At 41.5% G+C, this 17,339-nt stretch overlaps 1 protein-coding gene across 1 annotated transcript; it reads right to left on the reverse strand.

The window, feature by feature from the left end:
- Positions 1-2,932: 2,932 nt before the first annotated feature.
- LOC306703740 (acyl-CoA-binding protein-like) lies at positions 2,933-15,218 on the reverse strand. The gene is made up of 4 exons (XM_079169802.1): positions 15,088-15,218; positions 11,873-11,990; positions 10,472-10,534; positions 2,933-3,286 (listed from the first exon to the last, which is right to left on the reverse strand). The coding sequence occupies exons 1-4, from the start codon at positions 15,100-15,102 to the stop codon at positions 3,213-3,215; spliced, it is 270 nt and encodes an 89-aa protein (XP_079025928.1). The 5' UTR covers positions 15,103-15,218; the 3' UTR covers positions 2,933-3,212.
- Positions 15,219-17,339: the final 2,121 nt, after the last annotated feature.

Consider the following 17,339-nt stretch of genomic DNA (forward strand, 5'->3'; position numbering starts at 1 on the left):
TATTTAAAAGTCTCTGTCCGAATGTTTAAATGTCCAGTATCAGCCTCTGTGATTGGCCGAAATACAATAAACCCCTAATGGCTTTGGCCAGTTATCAGCTCAGTGTTTGGTTGAAGTCGTCCGGACTCCTCCTGCTCTGTTGGTCATCTGTCCAGCTCCTCTGTGTCCATGGTGATGTCTCTGGTTCTTGACCTATTCCCTTATATGGTCGTGAAGAGCCTGTCCTCTGCATTCCTCACTGACCCTATCTCCCCTGATCTCTCTGCCTCATGGCTCAGAACCCCCTAACCTATGTGACTGTACTTTGGTTCAATACTTCCAATGATTATGTTTAAGACTCCGACAAGTAAACTTATTGCAAACATATAATATCTTCTATAAGTAAACATCCTGTAAACCTATATTACATTCCATAAGTAAATATATTGTGACTCTTAACATAATTTACATTCTTATCATTGTGACAATTTTATTCACCACTAGGGGTGTTATTAATTCTACTAAATAATGCGTCTAATACTTAATATTTCTTCACACTACCGACCGAGGACCATTTGGTCCTCCAGCGAGACAGTTTAGCGAAGAGTTTCGTAGAATGCACTTTTCAGAAAAGAATATAATGAATGCTACACACGTTATATACCGACTTAACCTCTTCCACTCCCCCCCTATTTTGGAGCAACAACACCTAAAATGACATACCCAAATTAAATTGGCTGTATCTTCTGAACCACTCTGACTATATGCATCAATGAGGTCTTTCTTGAAACCTGTAGGTCATACAGAAACAGAGCAGTGGGCCTTAGAAGTCAGTAAAAATTAAGATTTGTGTCCGCCTAAAATAAAAAAGTAGCTTTCAGTATAAATAACTGCCTTTGGCTGAATCTTTACCGGTAGAGGGCAGCATAGGGCTGTAACTACACTATCAGTAAACACCTGCCTCAAATTTGAAGAAGATTGGACAAAGTATGACCATTCTACAGTGTTCCTCCATGAAGAGATCCAGGCGGAGCTCTAAAGGATATTTGGAGATCCAAATGGACACATGATAACCAAATGATATTCTGACATACTAAAGGTGTTTTTTCCTTTACATTTCGCTATTATATTATTTCCCTTTTATTTTTAGCCATAGCAAATTGCAAAAACTAAGTATATATGGTGGAAGACGTGGTATGTAAGTAGCAGACTTGCTGTGCGTAATAGCCACGACCGAGCGCACGACCGAGTATGCGGGCAGCTCCGTTACGCGAGACTGTTTACACCCCCAGCACAGCTCAATGTGCACATGCAATACATGGTTAGAAAGCCTGAAGTCTCCTCTAGACGAAGGGCTTGACAAGCCTAAACGTATCGCTAGCTGTTACTCATGAAATGCAGTCAAACAAAAACGGAGCAAATCCACGTTTTCAGGGCAGGTAAAGATAGCTCGGTCTCCTGGCTTCAATACATTACTGTCAGTGAACACACAATGCTGAGCCAGATGCTAACATAGTGCAGTGTTGAAAACCGGCGTCATTATGATCGCCAAAGTCATTTTTAGACACAGACACACCATAATGAAGCATCAGAAAAGAGCCGAAAATAAAAAGTGAAAAGTAATGACTGCGTTGGCTGACTGCATGTATCAACAATGGGCTCGGTTTGTCTTATATATACCAGCGTCTTCTCCATCCGCTAGCTCCATGGTAGCATCCGCTAGCACATTTACTCGTAAAATCGGGTCTGTACTGTATCTTTCGCCGTCGAAATGCTGCAAGACCCGACTTGCAGCGGTCATGGCAACTTTGGACACTGTGTGTTTGGGCTCCTTTTGTGAAAAATCCGTCAGGAATAAAAGAAAATCGATGCTTTCTTCACAAAGATGAGAATCTTTTGCATGCTGGGATACTAAACACGGCCATGTTTTGTGACGTAATTTTCGTAAGCAAGCCGTAAGAACGGAAAGGCAGGGGATCGCGGACGCCGGCGTCCTCGCAGAGTTGAAGAGGTTTTAACGAAGATATTCTGGGTACAAATATCATCAAAGCCATTTACTCACTGCAAACACAATTATACACACACTAATATAATCCACTAGAAGATTTTTTTGGGGGGGGAGTTTTTCCTGTTCCGATGTGAGGGTCCTGGACTTGCACTTTTGAGCATCTACAATGACAACAATGGATTCGAGGGTGCAAAAAAAATAGTAATGTGAATGGTCCCTAAAGGTTGATCAGGCAGCTGCAGCTGATTCAAAATATGATCTTTACACAGTCTGCATTGTGCTAATGAATGTTTCCACCTACACTTACATTAGTCACAGCAGTGAATCCCTCTGTACGATTGATGAAGTTCTGTCTGTCAATTCAAATATGGATCCAATTATGTGCCAATATCACATTTGTTGCTGCCAATAAAGCTTCATATGTTTTTATTTTCTAGTTCACACCCTTATATTCTCATCTTTTCTTTCACTTGATTCTGTCAGTATTAAAGTTCAAAGAGTTTACTCACGCTATATAAATCTGATGTACTACTATAACTACCTTGTAACTCAGATCCTTTACTGCAGTAGGAGGATATTTCAGACCGTCGTTTTACAGTTAATTGTTCCCTTTTAATAAAGAAACAATTCTTTTAAACATTTTTGATTAGGTCATCATAAGATAAACAACTACCGATAAATAGTGGACTGACATAGGAGTGTGTAAGGAGGGACACTGGAACTAAGCAACTTTGTAAAAAAGTCTGAAGAACTCTCAGCTAGGAACTTTAAGCTTTGTTTAGACCTGTAAGATAGTTCCTTAAAATACCCTGGAAGATGAAGATATTCACCTAGCCACCATTCAATCCACTGTAAATCATTTCTGATCTCTGCATGACATGATGTAAATAATACAGACAGAATATGTGAAACTGGAACATAAATAAAATCCACCAAAATCAACACTGAAAGAGTAGAACAATTTAATATTGAAATGACAGGATTCTATGCAGATACACATGGTTAAAATAATTAATCAAAATATGATGGTACTCTGGTGGAGGCCAGTTCATGATCATACATCAGTGGTTATTCAGGCCAATGTAATCTCATCTGGACCACAAGTGCTCCACAAGACACACGTGTGCTGTATAAGGACACATTTGTTGGGTTTGAAGGCGTTTTACAGCATGAGGATTAGAGCCTACTGGTGGTGCCATTCATCCAGCAGTTTGGTCCTGTGAGGTTACATTCCATACTTCTCCTTCAACTGCTTCACCAGGTTGATGTACTCGTTCATGGCATCCTCTTTGCTCTTGCCTGATAGTAAATCAAAATGAATTTTAGGAAACACATGAATAAATGAATAAAGAAATGAGCACTATACCTACTTTAAACATTGACTTCATCCTTGTTGCATGCAATGTGTAGTCCTGAGGACACAGGACACATGAAGCTTAATCACTGGGTTTGATAATTAAATTGGATCTTCTAATCTGGCCTGGTCCTTGCAAATACTAGGTTTAGTGAGAGCAAATAACTTTAAGGATAATTGTGGATAGACAATACAAGTTTTAAAGAACATTTCTTGTTTCTTACTACTTGTATTGTATTTGTTTAGGTTTGGCTGTTTCTATGGGTAATACACTTGACAGAGTAAATACTAAAGGTTACATTGAAACAAGAGTAAGTGCAGAGATCTGCAAACAAAGTCTTGATAATCAGGGCTACAGCAGCTATGGAGACCACAAGAACCAGACTATAAGTGCAACCAGTTTACAGGACTTGTGACAACTGGTGGCTTATGGAGTCACAGGAGTGCCATAATGAAGAAAATATATGTAAAGGATCGTGAAAATAAATGTGGAAATATAAAGACGATTTATGAAAGAATGAATAAGAATAATATGGATATATAAGGAGAAACGAATAAAAGAAATATAAAGACAAATAAAAGAATAATTATGAGGATTTTCATTTATCTTACATTCACTTGTTGATTAATTTCTGTGTATATTTATATATATATTTATTTATTTAATTTGCATATAAAATTACAGAATTTCTTTGTTTTTATTTTTTTGAGTCATTTCTATTCTTAAATTTTTTCTTTCATTATTGCTTTTGCTTTTTCCTTGTTGCTATTCCTTGAAGGGCCAAGCTGCCAATCAATTGGCTTTGAGAAGGCCTCCTTGTCCAGGCTGAGTAGTCAATTCCTGCACATATGGGCTGAATGCTCTCTCAAGACACAGTTCAAGCATCGATTCATGTGTACAGGAATTGACTATTTAACCTGGACAGGAATTATTATTATTATTCATTTTATATGCAATAAAAAATAAACATATCTTTAAAAAAAATTGAAAATAGTATAAAATACAAAATGCATACTTGAATCAATGAACAAATACATGAAAATGCTTAGAATTATTCTTTATATTTTGTTAATTAGGGTCCGAGCACCGATGTCGGGCCGCGAGGTCCCTATTGAAACTGTAGGAATTATTATTCTCTCGAATGAAACGCCTTTTTGGGGGCTTTATCATGTCCCCAACCTCCCCATATTTGGCGAGCATATCAGGACTGCGGGAATAATTGATATTTTATGGGTCCTATGCTCGAGCAAGACAAAATTGCTCGCTAGCGCCCCCTAGAAGTTGGAAAGGCAAGCACCGATAGCCTGTATGTCCAAATGACATAACATTTTATGGACATGAGCAACTGAATGAGTTCTACAAAAAATCCTCTTGGAACCCTAAGCTCCGCCTACCAAAACTTTCCGCCATTTTTATTTTGTAATAAAAAAAAGAATTCACTTCTCCTAGACCCTGGGTCTGATTGGTACCAAATTCGCTGTGAATCATTATTGGATATATATCATCAAAAGTTATGAAAAGCTTGTTGATATCTTATTGCATCAAGAACATATGGACCAATGAATTTCATAGGGGCGTGGCCTTCTACAGCAATATATACAACTTCAAAACCATGTGGCTTATCATCACGAAATCTGTAGCATATGTTCACATTGTGTCCTATAACATAACCTCACATTTTTATTTCACACAACCGCTAGGGGGAGATGCAGTAATACTCCTATTTATTTGCATTTTTCAATGTTTTCAGGCATTGTACTTTGATGAACTCCTCCCACAGAATTTATACAATCAACTTCAAATTTGGTCAAGATGATCTAAAAGCATTAATGATGAAAAGTTGCTAAAATGGTGTACTGACATTGAATGACCTTCGTTTTATGTGGCGCCCATGTCACGCACATTTCGTGCCGTTCGCCATGAAAGAGGAAGTTATTGTAACTCCAAGGTACTTTATTCAATCTGCCCAAAACTTGTTATGCATGATGGTGGTCCAGGCCTGAGCACATGTCCATGCCAACATTTTCACAAAGTTATAGCACCACCTACTGGCAAAAGGAAATGACAAGTTTTATACTTGGATGTACTTCGACTAGGAAGTTCCCCAGATCAGTCTCAAATTTGGTAAGGTAAGCCGTAAGACAATGATGATGCTTCATCATGAATATTGTGAGTTGTCTTTAAACACTGTTGCCGTGGCAATGTGTCATTCGCCATGAAAAATGAAGCTTATTTTTCTGTGGCTTAGGATGCTCAACAGTCAGTATAATCTAAAGACCTTTGCTATTAAATGTTACTCAAAGTTTTATGTTTGACGGAATGGCGTAGCCATGGCCGCCATTTTATGTGATTCGCCGTTAAACAGCGACCTGATGTAACTCCACAAAACGCAGCCCCAGCACTACTTTTGACCTACATGTATGAAATTTGGTATGATCATGTATCACAAAGACTTAAAAAAAAGTGTCTTGGGACCATCCTCTAAAACTAACAAGAAGTTAGTCATTTAGTTTTTTTGGTCAATTTCCCTTTGATTTCTAGTCGCTATACTGTAACGAACTCCTCCTAGAGACTTTGTCAGATCCACTTCATATTTGGTCCGTACAATCTAAAGACCTTTACAATTAAAAGTTACTCAAAGCTTTACGTTTGATGGAATGGCAAAGCCGTGGCATGGTGGCCATTTTACGTGACTCACCGTTAAACAAGCTGATGTAACATTACATTACAGTCATTTAGCAGACGCTTTTATCCAAAGCGACTTACAATAAGTGTATTCAACATAGGTATTCAAGAGAACTACTAGTCACCAGAAGTCATAAGTGCATCTCCTTTTTTAAACAAGCATCTAAGAGCATAAACCAGAGCAAACGTACAGTGCAGAAACAAACTAATACAATAAGTGCTGAGTGGAAGGCTCAGGGTAGCACTTTTTGAAGAGGTGGGTTTTCAGCCTGTGCAGCAACTCCGCTGTCCTGACATCAGAAGGGAGTTCATTCCACCATTGTGGGGCCAGGACAGAAAAAAGCCGTGACCGGGTCGATCGGCTGCAGGGACCTCTGAGCAAGGGGGCAACCAATCGCCCCGTGGCAGGAGAGTGAAGTGGTCGGGCGGGGGTGTAGGGCTTGACCATGGCCTGGAGATAGGAAGGAGCTGTTCCTTTCACTGCCCTGTAGGCTAGCACCAGAGTCTTAAACTGGATGCAAGCTCTTACAGGTAGCCAGTGTAGAGCACGGAGAAGGGAAGTTGTGTGGGAGAACTTGGGGCGATTGAACACCAGGCGAGCTGCAGCTTTCTGGACAAGCTCCAGAGGTCTGATGGCCAACGCCAGGGCTCCGGCAGTAGAGAGTTGCAGTAGTCCATGCGGGAGATGACCAGAGCCTGGATTAGCACCTGCACCGTCTCCTCAGGGGGGAAGGGGCGAATCCTCCTGATGTTGTAGAGCAGGAATCTGCAGGAGCGTGTAACCAATGAGATGTTTGCTGAGAACGACAGTTGGTCATCCAGGGTCACACCCAGGTTCCTCGCAGTCCAAGTTGGCGTCACCACGGTATTGTCAATGGTGATGGACAGCTCTGGAACAGTAGCTCGGTTTTGTCCAGGTTGAGCTTGAGGTGGTGCGTCGTCATCCACTTCGAGATGTCAGCCAAGCACGCAGCTATGCGTACCTCCACTTGAGTGTCACCGGTGGGAAATGACAAGACCAACTGGGTGTCATCGGCATAACAATGGTAGGAGAAGTCATGCGTGCGAATAACAGAACCCAGAGATGTTGTGTAGAGCGAGAAGAGAAGGGGGCCCAGGACTGAACCTTGTGGAACCCCTGTAGTCAGCAAGCGTGGTTCCGACATGGCCCCCCCCTCCGTGTCACCTGGTAGGATCGACCTGTCAGGTAGGATGCAAACAGGGAGAGTGCAGAGCCTGAGACGCCCATCCCCTCGAGGGTGGAGAGGAGGATCTGATGGTTCACAGTGTCAAACGCTGCAGACAGGTCCAGGAGAATCAGGACAGAGGAGAGAGAGTTAGCTCTCGCGGCGTGAAGCGACTCCGTCACCGCAAGGAGGGCTGTCTCAGTCGAGTGACCCACTTTGAACCCGGACTGGTGGGGGTCCAAGAGGCTGTTCTGATCGAGATAGGAAGACAGTTGGTTAAAGACAGCACGTTCAAGTATTTTGGATAGAAAGGGTAGAAGAGAAACCGGTCTGAAGTTTTTGACATCAGAGGGGTCATGTGACGGTTTCTTGAGAAGGGGAGTGACTCTGGCAGTCTTGAAAGCTGTGGGAAAGCATCCTGAAACAAGAGATGTGTTGATGAGGTGGGTGGGGAAAGGAAGGAGTTCAGTCGCAATAGACTGAAGAAGAGGGGAGGGGATCGGGTCAAGAGAGCACATGGTTGGGAGGTTAGATGTAACAAGTTTGAGGACCTCGTTAGGGGAGAGGGGAGCAAGATAGGGTAAGATGGGGTATGGAGAAAGAGCTGTGGGGGAAGGGCTGAACAGGGTAGAGAGGGAGAGGGTGGATAGGGAGAGGGGGGCTGAGAGAAGGAGGATCTGATAGCGTTTACCTTCTTGTCAAAGAAATTGGCGAAATCGTCAGGGCGATCGTCAGGGGGTGGTGGTTGGAGGAGTGAAGAGAAAGTTTGGAAGAGTTTTTTAGGATTGGAAGCAGAGGTTAGGATTTTAGAGCGGAAGAAAGCAGCTTTAGCAGTAGATAGAGACGATGAAAAAGTGGAAAGAAGAGCTTGGAAGTTAAGAAGGTCCTCCGGGAGTTTGCCTTTTCTCCATTTACGCTCAGCCTCTCTTAGGCTCCGTCTATCAGTATGCACAGAGTCCGATAGCCATGGGGCAGGTGGAGTTGGCCGTGCAGGCCTGGAGGTGAAGGGACAGAGGTTGTCCAACAAAGAGGAAAGGGTGCTGAGGAGAAGATTAGTAGCATTATCAGGGGATAGGAGAGAGAAGGATTCAGGGTCAGGAAGAGCAGAGGTAACAGAAGAGGAAAGATCACCCGGGGAGAGGGATCGAAGATGACTACGGGTAGAGACCATGTGGGTAGGTGGCGGACGTAAGGGGGGAGAGGAGAGGGAATAGGCCATGAAGTAGTGGTCAGACAGCTGGAGAGGAGTGACGGAGAGGTTGGCAGTAGAACAGTGTCTAGTGAAGATAAGATCCAACTGGTTGCTGCCGGCCTTGTGGGTAGGAGGAGAAGAGGAGTGGTAAAGGTCAAAGGAGGAGAGGAAAGAAAGAAGAGGTTCTAACTTATCAGTTTGGATGTTGAAGTTGCCGAGCAGGATGAGTGCGGAGCCATCATCATGGAAGTGCGAGACTAATGTGTCAAGCTCCTCCAGGAACTCACCAAGAGGGCCTGGTGGGCGATACACAACAGCAATGGTGAGCTTGACTGGATAAGTGACAGTAACAGCATGACATTCGAAAGAGGACGGGGAGAACTGTGGAACGGACAAGTGAGTATTTCCATTTAGGGGAAATTAGCAGGCCAGTACCACCACCTCGCCTCGCAGCTCTGGGAGTGTGAGAGAAAGAGTACACATCTGACAGAGCTGCAGGTGTGGTGGTGTTTTCTGGTGTGATCCAGGTCTCAGTTAGAGCAAGAAAGTTGAGGGAGAGCAAGGAAGCATAGCCCGAGATGAACTCAGCTTTCGGAACTGCCGACTGGCAATTCCATAGCCCCCCCGCCACCACTTGCTCGCCATGAGCTGAGAGAGTAGGATAGATGAGGTTAGTGGGTTCACGGCACCTGGGAGTGACCCAATGTCTACGTGACCACCGAGCAGAGGAGTGGACAGAAATAGGATGCAAACACATGGTAGAGAAATAGAAACTCCCTAAGTACACGCTTGAGAAGTCTTAGCTTGACGAAGTCGGGCTTGAAAAAGTCGCTCTGTTGCCTTCGTTTGCCTGACGCTCGAAAGCTGACGCTTCCGGCCTACAGAAGTGCTTAAGGACAGCAATCTACTGATTGCTCATTGTCTGCCAGGAGTGTAGGCTCCTCCCCTTGCAATCAGCAAAGCTATTCAGCTGCTGAGACTAAATCACACCTCATCAGACAGCAGAAACTCACACAGCTCTCACAACTGAAGAAACCCTAAGTACAGATATAAAGACAACTAGTAAAAGCAAGAATAAGATACTTATTATGTTCCAAGTGAGTCAGAAGTTCAGTTGTTTCTCCAGAAGATGAATACACTCCACTGGACTGCTCAAATCTGTCCCAAACTTGCCATACTTGATAACAGTCATGGCCAGAGGATGTCTACAAGCCAATTTTCACTCATAGTCATAGCGCCATCTACTGGCAACAGGAAGACAGCGTCATGTGACAAACTGCATCCGATTTAGATGATGTGGTCTGCACTTGATGTAGAGCAAGACTATGTATGTTTGCACGTGTTCTCTAGCGCCACATAGTGGATACAGTAAGTTGTGTAATATTTGCACTACATAATTTCCAGCGTGACACAGTCCACGCTGGAAAAATACGTTGAACTCCGGGACGCGTTGTCCGATGGTCAAAGACATTCACGCCCGCATCTGCCAGCGTCCCGCCAGTACCCCCGAGACGCGGGAAGGTGTGAGGGCCCGTACATCACTGCTTGCAGCTTTAATTATCTTTATATTTCCACATTTATTTATTTCTCTTAATATTTCACATTATTTAAATTGACTTAATTATTCTTTTATTTATTCTTCTTTATATTTCCACAGTTATTTTTTAACTATGCCGATCCCAAACATTAAAAAGGACTTGGATCAGGGACATCCCTACCATAAACCAATGCTCACTCCTACATTTATGATAAAAAAAATCTGCTTGGTGTGCTGAACTTTTAACTGATGTGACAACATGCACACAAATGCATTGGAAGTCAGGAGCTTGGCTGTGGCTACATCAGCAAAGCTTTAGCTCTGCCTGATATAACCCTGAAATCTTTTCATTTAGGCTTTCAATCTGAAAATAAATGCAGTGTAATTGAGAAGAAGCAAAATCGTGTACAACAAACTCATTTGGTATACAGAAGTAATGGAAATTGTTTCAGAGAAGGTTTGCCGGGGTTGAGACATTAAAAATACACATTTTTCAGAGCGGTACCATCTACAGGAATGATGGTTTACCTTTCTGGTTATCCCAGGCATCCCATTTCGCTTTACCAGTGAAATCAAACATCCCTGGGCGACCTTCAGAGACAAGAAAGACATAAACAGATGTAAGTGAAGAGGTTAAAGGAAATCAAACAAGTAAGCAAAATAATATATTTGAGGTCAAAAGGCCTATAGTGAGCCACGTGGCTAGCCTGCTACTCTCCACAGTAGCCTACAAGTTAAAAGGGAAAGGCCTCTGGATGGCTTGTCACTCGATATATTTAAACCAGTGGTCCCAAAGTGGGTCGCTTAAGAAAAGGCAAACGGCACTGCAAACATTTTTTAATTTATTTTTCTATTACAGATGTGGTGCCCTTGATGCTGCAACAAAAACTGGTGCGAATAGCTCATGGTTGCCAGTTGTTATAGTAACACAATATGCTTTCTGGCACACACGTTATTCAGGAGCACAACCGTCAGAATTGGGGTCTGTCAGAGCACATGATGGAAGATTTGTCTAACCCTAACCCAGATATCAAGGATATGCTCTTACTATACTATGAATGAATGAATGAATGAATGAATGAATTACTATGAAAGGCTCTGTGGTTTCAAAAAGTTAAATAGTGACCACTGCTTTTGGGACCTTTTCACACCTACCTTGTTTGGTCGCCACTTTTAGGTTTGATCCAAACCAAAGTTCCAGGTGTGAAACCACCCCAAATCACAGACCAGACAGTAGAACTGTAGTCCAACAAAGGGAGGCAGTCTCGGTCCAGATCAAATTAAACCATGGTTTGGTTTGTTTCTTGTGTGAAAACATTTTTTTTTTTGGGACCTATTAGAGGAAGTTCGTCACAACCGGAAAGGGGAAAAACATCCCAGAGGAGACCAAATGTTTAACTGACAGTTTGTCCGACACCTTTATAGAGAGTCAGTTCATAAATTCTTCTCCATTCATTCAAACTAGGATAGAAGCCTATCAGGCAAATTGACAACATAATGACGTCAGATGCACATAGGGCTGTCCTAGACCAAAGAAATTCTTAGTCAATGAGCACTTGTCGGCTAATCGAATCGTTGATTTTCTCCGCGAAGATTTACACAAAAACACTTACCCGGGATGTGTTCTTAAGTTTCTTGGACATAAGTCATTCAGCATGAAAAAAGCATAAAGAATGGCTAATCAACCATAGAAATCAGTCGATTAAGATGGGGCAAGCCTATTATCCACAAAGAATCACACAAAGGTTGCACTTTAAATCTTATGTTTGCCAGAGATGTGCTCATAAGTTACTTGGCAATAAGGCTTTCAGCATGAAAAAAAGCATCAAAACGACTACAGATTCGTCGACTAATCCTTTTATGGAGGAGCAGCACTAGCGTTGAGTGCTGCAGTGCATCTATAGCATGAGGCAGAGAGTGCTTTCTCACCTGTGTTGACATCACCCACAGAGGCCTGCTTGAACAGTGAGTAGACCTGCAGCATTTCTTCATCCGCCGGCTTTGCCTTCAGTTGCTTCACCTCAGCTGCTGCATCATCAAATTTAGCCTACAGAGGAGAGGACACAAACTTCAAAACAATACCAATGTGATTAATTAACGAGCTGTTGATGATGATTCCCGTGGACGACAGTAGGTCAGAGATCAGGATCGCCTACACAGCAGCACCACTACTTTGCAATTACATGGATATAGTCCTTGTGAAGTTTTAAAACCTGGATCTGAAGAGCTGCATTAAGTGCTTGCTGTGTCTTGCCTCGCCCTTGGGAAAATCTAAAAATATTTAAAACTTACTTTGGCCTCTATTTTTTTGCTTTAATTTCATCAAAGCATTCTGATAGACAAATGCAAGATATGTGTTCCAGTGAATTGTCTGCATTTACGATCACATATGTGACGTGTTCTATTAAATTCAGTCAGATGTTGCAGCGGCTCACTAACTTGACTACCTTTTGTCTGTGCAACTTGTGATCACAGAAAAGAAAAGAACTATTCGTCCTCTACATACTTGCTGAGAAATTATACGTTATTTTGTAATTTGCCCTCATTTATGTACTTTCTTATGATTTTTTTTTCATCTCAAAAGGCTCAGGCACACACACACGCCGTTCTTCCATACATGGACTATATGATGTTTGCTGGCTTGTATCTCACTGTTCTTGTCGTCCTCTTGTTGTTATGTTTATGTATTGTCTCTTGTCTTGCAAGAACATTAAAAACAATAAGTATATTAAAAAAAAAAAGTGAAATGAAGGCACAGAAAATAAATGTAAGAGCCCAATATGACCAGAATCCTGATGTTAACAGAGAGGAATAAAGCTGAAACAAGAGGTTTTAATAACCACAGATAAAGTCCCTGCACACAAATTTCTCTTTTTAGATGAGAAGAATATAACATTGTGGCTTTTTTGATTCACATTATGTAACACCTGAATGTACTGAAGTCCTTGTCTTTGGAATTTTCTCAGTCCAAAGGTCATACATGTAAATGCGCCCACGTGCACTTGAGTGCCTTTGTTCCATGATTTGATGTGTGGCAGTGACAAAGATAACAGTACAGTTTGTGTGTGTATGTGTTTGGCTTAACGTGTCTTGATGAATTTGTTTCAGGGTTCATTTGAATAAATAACTAAAAATGTACTGCAAACTTTGAGGATCTTTTTCTCAAAATGATGGCTGTTTGACAGTCATTATGTAAAATGACGTATGTTGCTTGATATTTGAAGAACAGAAACGATACTGATATCATTAGAAAGCTAACAGTGTGTTTGAGGGTCAATGTGACTGATAATGATAGAGCACATCACATATGTGAACGGTAGCCTAACGTATGTAAACCAATGACGCATGTGATGACTTTGACAGTACTGAGGGGCTGCACTTTAGAGGAAACACTGTCACTGCGTTCCATATCGCATACTTCTTCCTTTTACTTTTAGTACATAATGTCGCTGCCCTTACAAAGGTTGCACTGTTGCATGCAGTATACATTCAATTGGGACACACTACTTCCTCATAACATTTCACTTTAAACTTTGACCCTCATGCTTATATATCCGCAGCGCAGAGGATTGTGGGTCAGACTGGCTAGAATATCATGTTGGCTTGCATACTGCAAAATGTGACTGGATGCAGTCGGACATTCTGGTATTTTTGTCATACTGCATTTGACATACTTAACCTTTTTCTGGCATACTAAAAAGAAGGGTACTATGGGTATTGGACTACACAGTGTGTTTCAGTCCCGCAGCTTGATTGTCACACTGGTTACACCTGAGGTAAAGCAAAGACAATCCAGTCATGTGATCACTGGTCTAAACCTTTGTATGGAACCAACTGTTTTCTAACAATGACATTATGCCATGTATATTTGTATGACATTTGTTCTTCCTGCCCAGGGAGTGCAGATGTTAATTAGCTAACTCTGGCTCAACAGTAATGAACTAATAAGTAAATGGAAAACTATCCTGACCAGGACCGGACTAGCCAGGTAAGACTGGCCAGACTTTTCTAAACCTGCGCCGTCCTGAATACATGCACATGCATATTAATGTTTTACATTAACAATATGATATGATATTTAAACCTGCATCAAGCTCAGCTGCTGCTGACTCTGTCAAAACTGCCAAACTGGAAAGAAAAGAATCGTAAACATACAGACAACCAACATCACAGGCTGACACTAGAACAGGAACACTATAGTATTACTGTTGTCCCTACAGCACCACACTAATGCATTCAGACTGTGAATCTGCAGATAAATGCAGTGTTACTGAAAATCTTACAAGTACAATGCATTGTACTTGTAAGATGTTGTGTATGGAGGGGTCCAACTGAATAAATAAGCACATGAGCTTACTTATTCATTTGGACCCCTCCATACACAACAAAAGCCCCACTAGCTGTCCACTCTGCGCTTGTCAGGATGTTGTCTGTGAAGAAATCTAGTAAATCTAGCAAAAAACTAAATGGAGCAAAGGTCGGGTTACTGGAACAATGTGAGCAGGTGTCTCTGGTCGGTCAAAGGTCAGGGAATAAGGTCTGAATGCATGCACATGTTCAACGCTCTCACAATCTCTTCTATTGGTCAGCTGACATGTATGATGCGAGGCAGGACACTGAAGTTTATGGACTTTCCTTTATATACATACGTTAAGTAATCCTAGCATGCAGAACTATGTATGTCCATTTTAAGTTTCCAATCTTACTAATCGATACACATGTTACAAGTTAAGATCTTCAGTATGGCCCGTTCAAAGTACCATCCAAGATATTACCAACAAAAGGCAGAAATGTTGGCAACACTTGGCAGAAACTGCAAAGACGTCCTAGCGGAGACAATTATAACGGTGAATTGCAAGTCCCATTATAGCCCACTGTCACGTCTTAATCAACGGCTAATGGAGACAGACAATCCAAAAGCCAACAGCTCACTCTGTTGCAATAATAATTGCAATGTCAGAGTGTCGGTTAGCGACGATACTCTTGTCTAATTAGCATAGGCTCGGAAGACAAGGAATCAAGCCCCGAGGCTCGCTATTGTTCTAGTTAATTAACTGTAATACCAGCCAACGGCTTCCTCTATCGCGCATTGCACTGGAGCAGCTCTAAAATGCTGCCATGTAGCGGACTAATTCCATACACACCTGGAGGTCAGCCATTGTTAGTTGAGAATCCGACTGCAGTCAACCAACTTGACGGATCGTCACAGCAAAGTCCACTGAAGCGGCCAGCATGCAACTACTGGCGCACCAGGCGACAGCGCTTCTTCTTCTTCTTCTTCTTCTTCTTCTAAAATGTATTGACGGACTACAAACCAACCTTAAACGTGCATGCCGCCACCTACTGTACCGGAGTGTGTAGCTATACGACTTTATGACAGTTTTGTCATTTAAAGACAACCGTATTATTATTATTATTATAAATAATAATTCTGACTTCATAAATAAGCTATATTTTGGATATTAAACCCATTTCCTAGTCAGGATTCGTAGTAGTGTATCTGGTATCTTAGTAGTTTGGAAGGGTGAGATGAAGCTGGAGTGATGAGGAGGAAGATTTTTGAAAATGAGGGATTCAAAGATAATATGAGATTTCAAGGGAGGACATAATATAATATAATATATATATATATATAATCGCAAGGACAAAAGAGAAAAAGCAATGACAGTTGAAATGGACAAAGCCAAGAAGACAAGTGGTGGGCCCTTTGTGAGAGGTGTTATATATATATATCCCAGAGGAGGAAATGGTGGAGAATTTGACATCAAGCATTAGAGGTAAAATGTTTATGTCACAAGCAAGAAGAGGAGGAGAGAGGGTTGATCGTTTACCATTGTTGCTGAATTTCCAAGAGAAGGTGTTGTTTGATAAAGTGATAGTGGTATATATAAGTTACACTGTAACTGTCCCACCGCCTTTGGTGTGTTTCAAATGCCAAAAATATAATATAGACATATGCAGCAAGGTGTGGGAGATGTGGAGGGAACATAAGTATGGGAAAGGTGAGGACGGGACTGAGCTGAAATGTGAAAATTGCACATGGTGGATGTGAAGTGAGAAACTTGTGACAAAGAGTTTGATGGGAGATAGAAATATATTTACATTGCTGATAAGGAGAGTTTTGTGTATTTCATGGCTGAAGTACACATTCCAAGCAAAGGGGAAAACTGAGAAGATTGAAATAATCGTAAAGTGTGCAGCAGCATGATATTTAATATTCATGGATTGACTGGAATGGCTGTTCAGGGAGAACAGTTAAAGAAAAAATCATGTTCACAAGATTAGTGTTACTCATGTTAATTCTGCAGTGCAATGCAAGGATTCTGCTGGCCAATCATTAAAGGGTGTCTTAATAGTTTAGAATATAAACTGGATAAAGTATGGGATGAAGAGACATGGCTCAAACCAAACTTAGATTTTGTGATTCAGGTGTACGTATGTGTGCACAGGAAGGGATAGAGAAGGTGGTAATGGGGGAGGATGTGCTACCTTTGGCCACTTACCACAAATGTATTCTTGCTGTTGTCCTATTTAAATGTAAATTCAATCATTTCAAAATTTGTAATGTAGCCGAGTGGAATTTACATAAAAGTATAAAAATGATATGACATATATGAACATTTTTATTTTTTATTTGTATTTATTATATTCAAGTATTCTAAACACAAACCTTAAAACAAAACAAATATCTGGAAGCTATCTGCCCAATGTAATTTTACAAGACATCCCAATAAATTCATTTCATGCATTTTTTTTAAATCCCTAAAAACTGATGATCAAAATGTGTTTTTGTGTCTCATAGTCATAAACTAACATGATTCATGTTGATGAATATGAATAAACAGTGACGACCATTATATTTCATTTTATTTGTATTTCTTTACTTTGAACAATACAAAAACAATACAAAATAAAATGACCAGTAAATATAGCAAACTATCAACAAACAAACTCTTAAGGTGTGTCCACACCAAACACGATGAACGCGGCGCGAATCGCGTTCATCGCGTCATTCGCGCCGCCGGTATCGCCGGGGACTATTTGTGTTCATTCGCTTGCATCGCGCTGGACGCGCCAGAGAGGGGGCGCGGCTTATCGGCCTGAAAGCCGTTCAACTGTCCGCCATCAACCGTAGAAAAATAACCTCTATTTCTGCTCAGTACGTGTTGTGGAAGTCCCAGATATCACGGGGAACTAAACGCCGTCATGTCTGGTTCATAACATAGTCCGGAGGAGCTCCGTGGATTTCATCGAGCTCACTGTGTCTAGCGAGCCACACGTCGGCTGTTTACTACAGCTGTATGAACACACTATAAACTGATTTGGCTGTGATTTAACGGCAATAAACCGACAAAAAGGGACTCCGAAATAACTACGTAATGATGTCGATTTGTAC

The sequence above is a fragment of the Pholis gunnellus genome (assembly GCF_910591455.1).
Source record: "Pholis gunnellus genome assembly, chromosome: 12".
Lineage (NCBI taxonomy): Eukaryota > Metazoa > Chordata > Actinopteri > Perciformes > Pholidae > Pholis > Pholis gunnellus.